Source organism: Mastigoproctus giganteus, chromosome 6 (genome assembly GCF_048544385.1).
Source record: "Mastigoproctus giganteus isolate SK-2022 chromosome 6, ASM4854438v1, whole genome shotgun sequence".
NCBI classification, from domain to species: Eukaryota; Metazoa; Arthropoda; class Arachnida; order Uropygi; family Thelyphonidae; genus Mastigoproctus; species Mastigoproctus giganteus.
This window is the reverse complement of record NC_143580.1, coordinates 149,722,658-149,735,082: the sequence shown is the minus strand read 5'-3', so window position 1 is coordinate 149,735,082 and position 12,425 is coordinate 149,722,658. Positions and strand designations below refer to the sequence as shown.

General features: G+C 36.9%; 1 protein-coding gene across 3 annotated transcripts in view; it reads left to right on the top strand.

Annotated features, from left to right (window-relative positions):
• Positions 1 to 12,425, top strand: part of LOC150084652 (ubiquitin thioesterase OTUB1) — a 297,048-nt gene that overhangs the window by 45,969 nt on the left and 238,654 nt on the right. For all 3 annotated transcript variants that reach the window (XM_090375384.1, XM_090375383.1, XM_090375385.1), the window contains exon 2: positions 4,963 to 5,015. In XM_090375384.1, coding sequence (XP_090231510.1) covers positions 4,963 to 5,015 — 53 coding nt within the window. The remainder of the gene's footprint in view (positions 1 to 4,962; positions 5,016 to 12,425) is intronic.

Below are 12,425 nucleotides of genomic sequence, written 5' to 3'. Positions count from 1 at the left end.
TAATTTACCAATTATGGCTCTGCTCATGCCCCTGTTTATTTACGTACGCCTGCTCGCACCTTATTCTCCCGCGCTTGGACGCACTCTAGTTAGACTGGTGACAGGCAGTTGGAGATTTCTAAAATTAGGGTGGAGCTTTCAAATTGCGGCTATCCACCTCATGTTCTAGATAGATGTGAGCTTCAGGCTCACGAATTTGTTACGAAATCTAACCCGCCTCGCATCAATCAGTTTATCTCTACCACCTACATCCCCTATTATACGATGGTGATGCATCACCATCGTATACGATGTGTGCAATTTCTGGGGATGAAATTACAATCTATTATTTCTAAGGTGAAAACACCAGTTCTTCCTTTCCTACAGAGTGTTTCCGTATACCGTATTACGTGTCTGGATTGTGAGGGGGGGGGCTGTTATGTAGGTGAGTCTGGTAGAAGATTAAAAGATCGGGTTTCTGAGCACGAGGTGGCTCTGCGAACCGCTAATTTTGAACACTCCACAGTTGCCGAACATTATTGGCTTGAGCAGCACAATCTTGATCCCCAACGGGATATTGAAATCGTTGACTGTTCACGTGATTACTGCCAGCGCTCATGGCTTGAAGCACTACACATAACCACCAATAATAGTACTATGAATCGGACGAGGGGAGTACACTTACACCCTATTATAGAATACAGTCGGTCCTCGTATAACACGTGTTTACATTACACGAATTCGATCATACACGATTTATAAATAGGGGAACGATATCTTATATAACACGTACCGAATTCGCTTATGCACGATTCGCCTTCGTGTTTACAAGAAATGGCAGTCAAACGCGGAATCACGCCAACTGAACGCAACACGATAGGACTAAAGAAGATTCTGAAAATGTATTTATGTGTTTTATATCAGTGAAGGGGAAACACATTTCACCATAATGACGTAAAAATCCACACAATTCCAGCTATCGATAATTTGCAATTGCAATTAGATTGAGTTTACGACCAGTTTATAACAGATTCCATTAGCAGAAACGCAATTGGAAATTGTTTTTATTGTTTTATGGTAGTAACCCCCAGAAATGTGCTTTAGTAAAATGTGAGGTGTTAATAATGTATCTCGGCCTTTACGGAGTTGTTTATTCAGTTGCTACACGCGCGCAGCTTTGTTTATGTGTATTAAGGGCGCTTCCTCGTTTTGTAATTGTGTTTTAAAAATGAGTAAAATACTTAAAAGGTGTGAAAAGGAAGCGTCCTGGCGAAGACACTGCAGATTCAGAGAGAAAAAAAAAAAAAGCAATATCGATAAACAGAAGCGGACTGGATCAAAAATTCTTACCCGGGAAAATTTATGGTGGCCTAATACTAGTGTTTATGGCCAAAATCACACCGGCCTCCGGCCCACCGGGGTTTCCCCGGTAAGGCTTATGGCCAGTCCGCCTCTGTCGGTAGAGAAAAACTATGAAATTGTGAAACGCTTTGAGCGAAATGAAAGACCATGTGATATTGCACGTGCTACAGACCTAAATGAGGCAACGCCGAAAATTACAAAGAATGCGGAGAAAATAAAAACAACTTTCATAGCGGGAACAATTCAAAGTGTAATTAAAATCCATTAGATTAAGACACAAGAATTGGAAGAGATGGAACGGCTGTCATCTGTTTGGATAGAAAATCAAACAAAAAACAAGTTTGCTTACGATAGAAGCAAAAGCATTAGCAATATTTTATTATGTAATAGTCGTAATAAAATACGTAAGCATTTTATTACGACTTACTTATTATAATTTATACTTACGTATTATGAAATACGTAAGTATTTTATTACGACTATTTTATTTAATATAACAAATTTTTTTAGTATTAAAAAATACTAAAAATTCTTTATTATAATATAATAAAAAAATAAATATTTTTTATTATTTATTATATTATAATAAAAAATATTATTTTTTATTATAATATTATAATATTATTATAATATTTTGATCGTTATAAAATACGTAAGTATTTTATAACGATTAAAATTACCCGATTATTTATTGTGTTTGGTAATGTTTTGGTTCCAAATGTGTGTTCAATCTTGGGTGGTGGGCACCTAACCCCACTTTTCCCATAGGGCCTGTTGTTTATATTGCACGATTTTGCATTGCACGAGGGTTTCTAGGAACACAACTATCGTGCTATACGAGAACAGACTGTACTGTATTGCAGTGCGATGAGCGCTGGCGATCATCACGTGTATATAATTCTGCTTTACCGACACCAGACTCATGATACATGATCATGCCCAGCTGACTTGTGCTATTGTAACCATTAATATATACTGAAGTACACCTTTGACACACTAGCTGATGAAGAGGCACTCTGCTTCGAAAGCTACTATCTATGTATTTTAACGCTTTTATTATATATATTTTAACTCATTTGTCTTGTTGTATTTTAACACTTTTATCTTATTTTATTTCTGTTTTATCTTATGTTTATATCATTTTTATTTTAATAAATTTATTTTAACCAGTTAGTCGGTCGCCGCAAGAAACTTTGATGATACAGTGGTTTTCGACCTTTTAATATATACCTATATAATAATTTTATTCTTTGTATAGAGGTACTAAATAAAGATCGATTATAGATCACCACAAAATTAAAAATATATGGCTACTGTACATGGTACAATGGATACTGTACACCTTTTTATAATGAAATAAATGTACAAATTTAAAAAAATAATAATAACTTTAACTTAAACCCAAATCACACGGCACCCCAAGGATGTTGTCGGGGCACCCCGGTTGAAAACCACTGTTTTAGGGTATATCTGTACTTTCTGTAATTGAGCATGGTGGACAAATGTTGAGCGATAGACAGAACCATAGTGGGCTCAGGGCATCTCTCTGGAAGATACCCCTTCTGATAGGGGATCGGTCTGGTCATGATGTTCTCGACCTTGATGGTGATCCTCCATTTTGTTGTGGTTGCTTCTAGGAAGTGTCAGTGACACATTGCCTTTTTAGATCTTCATAATAATAATAATTATTATTTTATTCTTTTTTTTTATTATTGTTGATTTTTATTTTATTATTATTATCATTCTTATTTATTTAATTTTAGCCAGTGCAATAAAATCTGGCTGCTTCCTTGCACTCTGCGACTAATACCAATCCCCCTAACTGAAATCGAGATGCTCTCATAGTGTCTGCAAGCACAGTTTGAGCATCTGTATTTTGGTCTTTCACATTTAGGTGGGGAGACTAAAGCACTATGGCAACATTAATATCTGTTGCCATCTCATAGATGCCACATGTAAATGGGAAATTTGCCTAGAAGAAAGATCACCTTTGCTTGCCTGGCATCTGTTAAATGCCAAATAAAAAAAATTAATGATTTGTAATTCATAGTGTATTAAAATGAAAACAGACAATACTGTATAACAGAATATTGATGGACAAAGGTACACAGGTAGATTTGATTTCATTTACAAATTTAAAGAAATAGCAGAAAAATTAAAAAAAAAAAAAAAAGTGGCATTTGTTAGAAGAAATATCAGTACTTTCTCTTGTTGAGCAGTACTCTTTTATATCGGGAGGTGGGGTACTAGTATGAAGTTCAGTATCTCATATGTTCTATCATTATGCATCATTAAAATTATTTTTTTCCTTTAATGAAAAGGTTGCAGTATACTGTATCATTGTGTATGTATTACAGTGGAGGGAATAAAATGCAGAGGATTTGAACTTGATCATTCAGGAAAATGGAAGCTGGGGAAGGTGTGCTACAAAACCCTTTTTTCACATCTTTCAAAACTTCCATTTTTTTCTTTAAAGCAAATATGGTTAGTGTTTCTTTATTCCTTCTTTAGGTGTATTTACAATATGAATGCATGCAATAAAGAGAGTGGGTTTCAAGTGACTGATAAAATCAAATTAGCATTTATTCATTCTCACACTGCTCATTTATAATTTTTTATATGGTTTTTCCACCATAAACTGATTCATTTTATTCATATGTGGACTAAATGATTTCATGTACCATATTTTTCATTAGAACTATTTCATTCAAATGAGACAAAGCACTAGTAATAAGTATATTAGCATTAGCAAAGGCACTTGATGCAAGAAAGCAAGCTTATATGGAATCAGCCAAAAAAAAAAAAAAAAAAACCGCTTATCTTACCTATCCACTTGCTTCAAATGTTTGTCAAGTTCTGGTTGAATCTGTTTAATCTATCAACTTCTACAACGACAGATGGAAGTTTGTTCCAGCAATCAACCACTCGCTGGCTAAAGACAAACTTCTGCACATCTATCCTAAAACTGTCTTTCCTCAGTTTGAATTTATGCCCTCTCAGGCGATTATTCTGAGCAAGAGGAAGAATATTCATCCAGCCTCTAGAAATATTTTCATTATAGTGAAATTTTTTGAAATGGTATTCATTATAAAGGGATTTTATGTGTTTAATTTTATTTTTCAAAACAAAATAAGTAAGGTAAGGCTACATTTCATTCTTATTATTTTATTATTGAATTAACAGGTTGGTCAATATTTCAATTTCACTTAGTTTATTTACTGACTGAATTGTTGAATAAATTTTTCATATTGCACTCAGAATTGGTGTTTCTTTTCACTGTTTCTTAAGGACTTAGTGACTAAGTAACATTACATTAGTAACTAAGATAAAAAAAAAGGGGCCTAAATGTCATACTGCATAAATTATAATTTAATTTATAAAAGTACATTTTAATACAACATAATTTCCAGTTTCCTTTTTGTTGTGAATTTCCATAGTGTGCCTGTTAAGCATCAACATGTTTTATCAGTTTTCTTTGCTGTTTTGGAACAATCATAACTTTAATTATATAGCTTGGGCCAAAAATTAGCGTTGGCCCAAGATAGAGTGAAATACAGATTGATAAAAGATGAATCATGATGATAAAAATTAAAAATGTAACTAATGATTATCTTGTTTCAGATGTTAATCAGGATGAAGCTATTTTAGCTCAAGAAAGAGAAATTGAAAGAGAGGTAATTAAATTTGAATATGTAAATTTTGAATTTATTTTGTCAAATAAAATAATAAAAAAGTGCTATTTTAGAGCATAGTTACATTTTGAAGCTATTTTTTTATTGGTTGCAATAATTATGAATTTCTGATTAATGCTGATTATAATTAATGCTGTAACAAAAATTTATTTTAATTTATTTTCACAATTGATTGTGCTGAGTTTTGGTGTTGATTTTGTTATATGGTCATGTTGCTTGGAAGGAATTGCACATTTTCATAATTTCTGTTATGTTATGTTATGTAGTAGTAGTTTCAGTATTGCATAACATATTTGATATTGCATATTTCGGTGGTGGCTAAATTATTAGATTATAATGGTTAACAGTCAAGGTTACCAGTGATTTCCAGAGTTCTTCTATATCTGCAGATAATATTTAAAGGAACACTTAAGTTTGGCAGTGCATGTGAAGTATATTTTGGAATACCCCAGGGCAACAATGACAAATCATAGCACCTCACTCATGCTGAAGCATATTTGAAGGAAAGCTGTTTTGCTTCACAAGGGGAATAAGTGTTCAGTAATTAGTTAAATTAGTTCACCCTTTTATGGAAGGTTTGAAAGGAAATTCAAATAATCGCCTGTGTATTTCAAGAAAAACATTCTTATTACTTAATACAAACACTATTTATTGAAATAAAACAGAAAAATTAACCATAATATGAGGGCTATTCAATAAAGAAAGATCATAATTTTTCATGAACAACCATACTGCTTGCTATTTATAGCTGAGCTATGGAATTTAAGACCAAACTAAGCTGTATCACTTAGCAACTGTGTAGTTGACTCGTGCACGGTGTGACCCAGAGTCAGTCAAGCTTATGCCTGTTCAGTTTTGCCTATGCAACAATGGGTGTGGTAATCAAGGAACAGTATGCTGCTCTCAAATTTTATTTCCATCTCAAGAAAACATCAGCTGAAGCATATGAAATGGTAAAAGAGGCTTATGATGAATCTTTTTTTTTTTTTTTTTATGAGAACCCCAAACACGAGAGGTATTAGAACCTATATTACTTAGTACCGTGCTTGGGTTGGAGGTTGAGAAGACGAAAGAAGATATTTGTTGACATTGCACTTGAACTTCTGTAGACTGTAATTTTCAGGAAATACATATGAAGGAAGGTTGTTCCAGAAAACGGCAGTTGAATGAATAAATGAGGAAGATGAAAAGTTGGTTCTGCGGGTTTGAAGTTGGACAGTAAATGGATGTTGGCTGGTGGCAGCACGTGTTTGGACTGTTTTGAAAGAGAGAGCAGGAATTATAGAAGCCAATTCAGAAGAACAGTGCCCATGGAAGTATCTGTAGAAGAGGCATGCAGCAGAAACAGTGCGTCTATGAGAAAGCGAGTGGAGAGACTCTGTTAGAGATGAATCATTAATTAATCTAACTGCCCTCTTCTGAATGGAATCAAGAAGCCTGAGAGAGGTTTTGAGGGGCACCACCCCAGATGTGGGAACAGTATTCCATGGCAGGGCGGATTTGCGATTTATACAGAGTGAGCAGCTGTTTGGAAGAAAAGTAACGCCGAGAGGGAAAGAGAAAACCAAGTTTTTTAGATGCAGAGGAAGCAATATTTGTAATGTGCTTGTGCCAAGAGAGATTAGAAGTCAGGGTAATCCCCAAAAGAGATATATCATTTTGCCTAGAAATCGGAGTGTCACTAAAGATAAGCATAGGAGCAGAAGAATCCTTTTTGCGAGATATAAGACAAGATTGAGTTTTAGAAGGGTTGAAATCAACTAAGTTGTCTTTGCCCCACTGGAGAATTACTTGAAGATCGGCATTTAAGGAATTGGCAGCAGATTTTCGAGAACTTGAAGCTGATTGAGCAGGACAAGGTTTCTCAAAATGGAAAGTTGAATGCAATGTGCTATCATCAGCAAAACTATGGATAGGATTTCCAGTCAATGGAAGAAGGTCATTGATATACAAGAGGAAAAGAGTGGGGGAAAGAACTGAACCAATTCAGAAGAACAGTGCCCATGGAAGTATCTGTAGAAGAGGCATGCAGCAGAAACAGTGCGTCTATGAGAAAGCGAGTGGAGAGACTCTGTTAGAGATGAATCATTAATTAATCTAACTGCCCTCTTCTGAATGGAATCAAGAAGCCTGAGAGAGGTTTTGAGGGGCACCACCCCAGATGTGGGAACAGTATTCCATGGCAGGGCGGATTTGCGATTTATACAGAGTGAGCAGCTGTTTGGAAGAAAAGTAACGCCGAGAGGGAAAGAGAAAACCAAGTTTTTTAGATGCAGAGGAAGCAATATTTGTAATGTGCTTGTGCCAAGAGAGATTAGAAGTCAGGGTAATCCCCAAAAGAGATATATCATTTTGCCTAGAAATCGGAGTGTCACTAAAGATAAGCATAGGAGCAGAAGAATCCTTTTTGCGAGATATAAGACAAGATTGAGTTTTAGAAGGGTTGAAATCAACTAAGTTGTCTTTGCCCCACTGGAGAATTACTTGAAGATCGGCATTTAAGGAATTGGCAGCAGATTTTCGAGAACTTGAAGCTGATTGAGCAGGACAAGGTTTCTCAAAATGGAAAGTTGAATGCAATGTGCTATCATCAGCAAAACTATGGATAGGATTTCCAGTCAATGGAAGAAGGTCATTGATATACAAGAGGAAAAGAGTGGGGGAAAGAACTGAACCAATTCAGAAGAACAGTGCCCATGGAAGTATCTGTAGAAGAGGCATGCAGCAGAAACAGTGCGTCTATGAGAAAGCGAGTGGAGAGACTCTGTTAGAGATGAATCATTAATTAACCTAACTGCCCTCTTCTGAATGGAATCAAGAAGCCTGAGAGAGGTTTTGAGGGGCACCAGCCCAGATGTGGGAACAGTATTCCATGGCAGGGCGGATTTGTGATTTATACAGAGTGAGCAGCTGTTTGGAAGAAAAGTAACGCCGAGAGGGAAAGAGAAAACCAAGTTTTTTAGATGCAGAGGAAGCAATATTTGTAATGTGCTTGTGCCAAGAGAGATTAGAAGTCAGGGTAATCCCCAAAAGAGATATATCATTTTGCCTAGAAATCGGAATGTCACTAAAGATAAGAATAGGAGCAGAACAATCCTTTTTGCGAGACATAAGACAAGACTGAGTTTTAGAAGGTTGAAATCAACTAAGTTGTCTTTGCTCCACTGGAGAATTACCTGAAGATCGGCATTTAAGGAATTGGTAGCAGATTTTCAAGAAGTTGAAGCTGATTGAGCAGGACAAGGTTTCTCAAAATGGAAAGTTGAATGCAATGTGCTATCATCAGCAAAACTATGGATAGGATTTCCAGTCAATGGAAGAAGGTCATTGATATACAAGAGGAAAAGAGTGGGGGAAAGAACTGAACCTTGGGGGACACCGGCATTAGTGGAGAAGTTAGAAGACAGAGAGCCATCTACCATCACCCTCAGTGAGCGATCAGAGAGAAAACTGGATAACCAATTACTAAAAACAGTTGGCAAACCATAAGATAGAAGCTTGTTTAGAAGACCTTTATGCCAAACACGATCAAAAGCCTTTGAGATGTCAAGAGCAACTACTTGTGTTTCACCGAACCTTTCCATCGAATTAGTCCATAAATGGGTAACATAAGCCAGAATATCACCAGTGGATCGACACTGACGGAATCCATACTGGCGATCGTTGATCAGACGGAAGGTTTCTAGGTAGTTTAAGAGTTGGCGGTTAATTGATTTCTCCATTACTTTAGAAAGAGTAGAAGTAATTGCAATGGGACGATAATTGGATGGGAGGGATTTGTCACCCTTTTTAGGAACTGGCTGGATATGAGCAAATTTCCAAGCAGAAGGAAAAACACCTTTGGAATAAGAAAGTGAAAAAAGGCGGCAAAGAATAGGAGTAAGTTCAGGAGCACAGGTTTTGAGAACAAGTGGAGAAATACCATCAGGACCTGGAGCTTTCTTAGCATCAAGATTCATCAAAATCCTTCTGATATCCTTTTGACAGAAGACCACAGGAGGCATTGAATGGAGCGTGTTAGGAATGGTGGGAGGTGTTTTACCAAGATCTTTAATACATGAGCTGGAAGAAAAATGGGATGCTAGCAGGTCAGCTTTATCCTTGGCTGAAGTGACAACAGAACCATCTGGTTTGGAGAGAGGTGGGAGCAGAGATGGGCAAAAGTTGCGGCCAATAGCTTTGGCAAGAGACCAGAATGCTTGGCTACCATTAGGGCAAGAAGCAAGTTTTCTACTCTTAGCCTGTTCAAACTCTAGTTTGGACTGATTAATAACTGCTTTACAATTGTTGCGAGCTTTGGTGTAGGCAGAAAATGAAACTGAAGAATGAGCAAGAAGCCAATTACGATATGCAACATTCTTCTCTTGGAAGCCTTAGCACATTTATTGGAAAACCAAGGTTTAGATAAAGGACGAGATTTTAAAGTGGAGTGTGGGATAAAGGATTCCATTCCTGCAAGAATAATTTCACTGACACGATCTGAGCAAACGTTGACATCAGAAGTTTTGAAACAGTAATCAGACCAAGGAAAAGAAGAAAAGAAGTCTCACAGGTCATCCCATTTTGCATTCTTGTAATGCCAAACAATACGAGGTTGGGAATAGCTATTAGATAAAGGTTCCGTTGGAGAAGAGACAATCACCAAGTTGTGATCTGAAGTGCCTAAAGGACCTCTCACTTCAACCTTGTACTTAGAAGGGTTGTTTGTGAGAAAAAGATCAAGCGTATTGGCTATATGATTAGGATTGTCTCGTATTCTTGTAGGTAAATGAACAATCTGTGCTAGGTCATTAGTAATTGCAAAAGCCTCAGCATCTCGACCTGCTGGGTCGGTGTGACTAGAAAATGGAAGCCAGCTGGAGTTGTGAACGTTTAAATCACCAAGGAAAATTACCTCACTGTTAGGAAAGTTGGACTGGAGAAGTCAAGTTGCAAAGAGAGGAAGTCAAAGAGCTCCAAGTGATTAGTGGAATTGGGAGAACGGTAGAGACAACAGATGAATTTTACACAATGAGGTAGAGAGATTTTAAACCAGAGAAGATCAAAGAGAGGAGATTCCAAATTGCTAAATCTCTGACAGGGAATATCAGAATGGACATATGCACAAGTACCACCTTTGAGGCGAAAGGAATCATAAAGCAAATAATTTGGACATCTGAGATGAGCAGTAGTTGAATCAACTGATAACTGAGATTCAGTCAGAAAAAGTACATGGGGTTTGGAATACTGCAAGTGGAAATGGACATCGTTGAGATTGGAATTGAGACCACGTATATTTGTGAAATGAATTAGGAAGTCCTTGGGAGGTTTAGATCTTTTCGCAGATAAGCTTGCTCTATTATTTTGACAATTCATGGTGTATTCAATAGTAAGAAAAAAGTGGGTGGGACATGCTGTATGAAGTAATGAAATTTTTGGATATGGCATACATGTGGTAAGAATATACCCAGATCCTTGACATAACGTGGCCTTGACAATGCTCCCCGCATACACACTACTCGGACTCCCTCCAGTCACTATCTGGCAGAGTAGAGGTAGCAAGATTATACACTAGCTGATCCGGAAGCCTCCTAGAGAGTTACCAAAAGGTTTGGTCCGGTGTACTATCTCGTGGCCGGCCTGCAAACACCATTTTAGAGCTGTACCCTCGAAATGTAAGGAATATTGGATCTCGCCACGACATTCATCATAACCTCAAAAATCATCAATCATACTGCATGATGGAAGAGATAGGGAAGGGTTGGCCGGAATCTGCACTTCCATATAGCACAGCTTGCAGTTGGGTTAGAATATTTAAAGATGGAAGTGATTCAATCACAAAAGGAGTTTGAACTGCTGCTGTCACACATCAGTAGTTGGAACTCCAGCTGAAAACATCAGCTAAAGTGTATGAAATGATAAAAGAGACTTATGGTGAATCTACACTTCCATATAGCACCATTTGCAGGTGGTTTAAAGATGGACTTGATTCAATCACAAAGTCACAAAAATCGGCAGTCCTGCAGTTTCAACCACTTCTGTCTCCACGGAAACTATAAACACTGCTTCAGTAATCATGAGAGAAAATCATAATATAATACTGGCAGAGATGTTGAGAGTATCATTAGGAAGCATGCACAGTATTCTCCATGACCATTTGCATGTGACACATGTTTGTGCATGCTGTGTTCCTAGGGTACTCAAACTTGAGCACCAGCAAGTTCACATGGAGGTTATTCAGGAGTTGCATTGGATGGTTACTGAAGGTGGTGAGGTTCTGCACAAGGTGATAGTGGTGGTGGATGAGACATGTCTTTATCATTTCGATCCAGAGAGTAAGCAACAAAGCTCTGGTTGGAAGTCTGTGTCATTGACAAAATATCTGAAAAAAAGCAAAAGTTGTGGGTTCTGCAGGAAAAGTTATAGTCACTTCTTTTTTTGACATTCAAGGAATGATTTACCAGCATGTTGTGCCACGTCATATAAATACATAAATAAATCTTTATTGTGAAGTAGAATTACAGCACAATATCCCATCACGGCGACGAGCGCCAGGGGTTCACATATAGATAACATAAGTACAAATTCAAATGGCTACAAAATATAGCGAACACATACAAAAGGCTACAAAATACAGATTACAAATGCAAAAAGAAATAGAAATACATCATAAAAACAAGGAGCTGAACACAAATAAAGAAAAACAAATACAACTTGGCAGTGATTCAGGTTTCAAGAGCTTTGATAAAGTATGACTGTTATGGGGCCTTACTACAGAACTGTGCTGCGCACTTTACCGGATCACGTTCGTCGCAAACTACTACAACTGAATGCAGGTGGGTGGATGCTGTTTCGACAATGCAAGACCTCACATTACTCATACTATCATCAGTTACTTTGCCAGCATTAATGTCAAACATATTCCTCATGCATCTTACAGCCTGACCTTGCACCCTGCAATTTTTTTTCATTTCCAAAGTTAAAGGAGTTGCGAGGAAAATGTTTCCAGTCATCAGAAAAGTTGTAAAGACGTTGGAGGTGATTCTCAAGTGCAATGTCAAAAAATGCTTTCCACCATGTTTTTGAAGAATGACAGAAACATTGATATAGATCAAGATATAGATGATTAATAAAAGTATGTTGTTAAAAAAAATTATGATCATTCTTTATTGAACAGCCTTTGTATAATAACTGAGTCTATATAAGCCTCAAAATCATTGTCTAACATGGTAGCAGTGGTAGGAAGTTATCTAAACAATGGTCATAAATTATAAACTTCAGTTTAAAGTTATTTCATAGTTTTTATAGATAAAAAGCATCAGTGGGGTTTGAGATTAAACATTTATTAAATCTCAAGCCATTTTAGATTCGCCAGAATCTGCAGACCTGCTGTTTGCAGTAAGATTTGCCCAA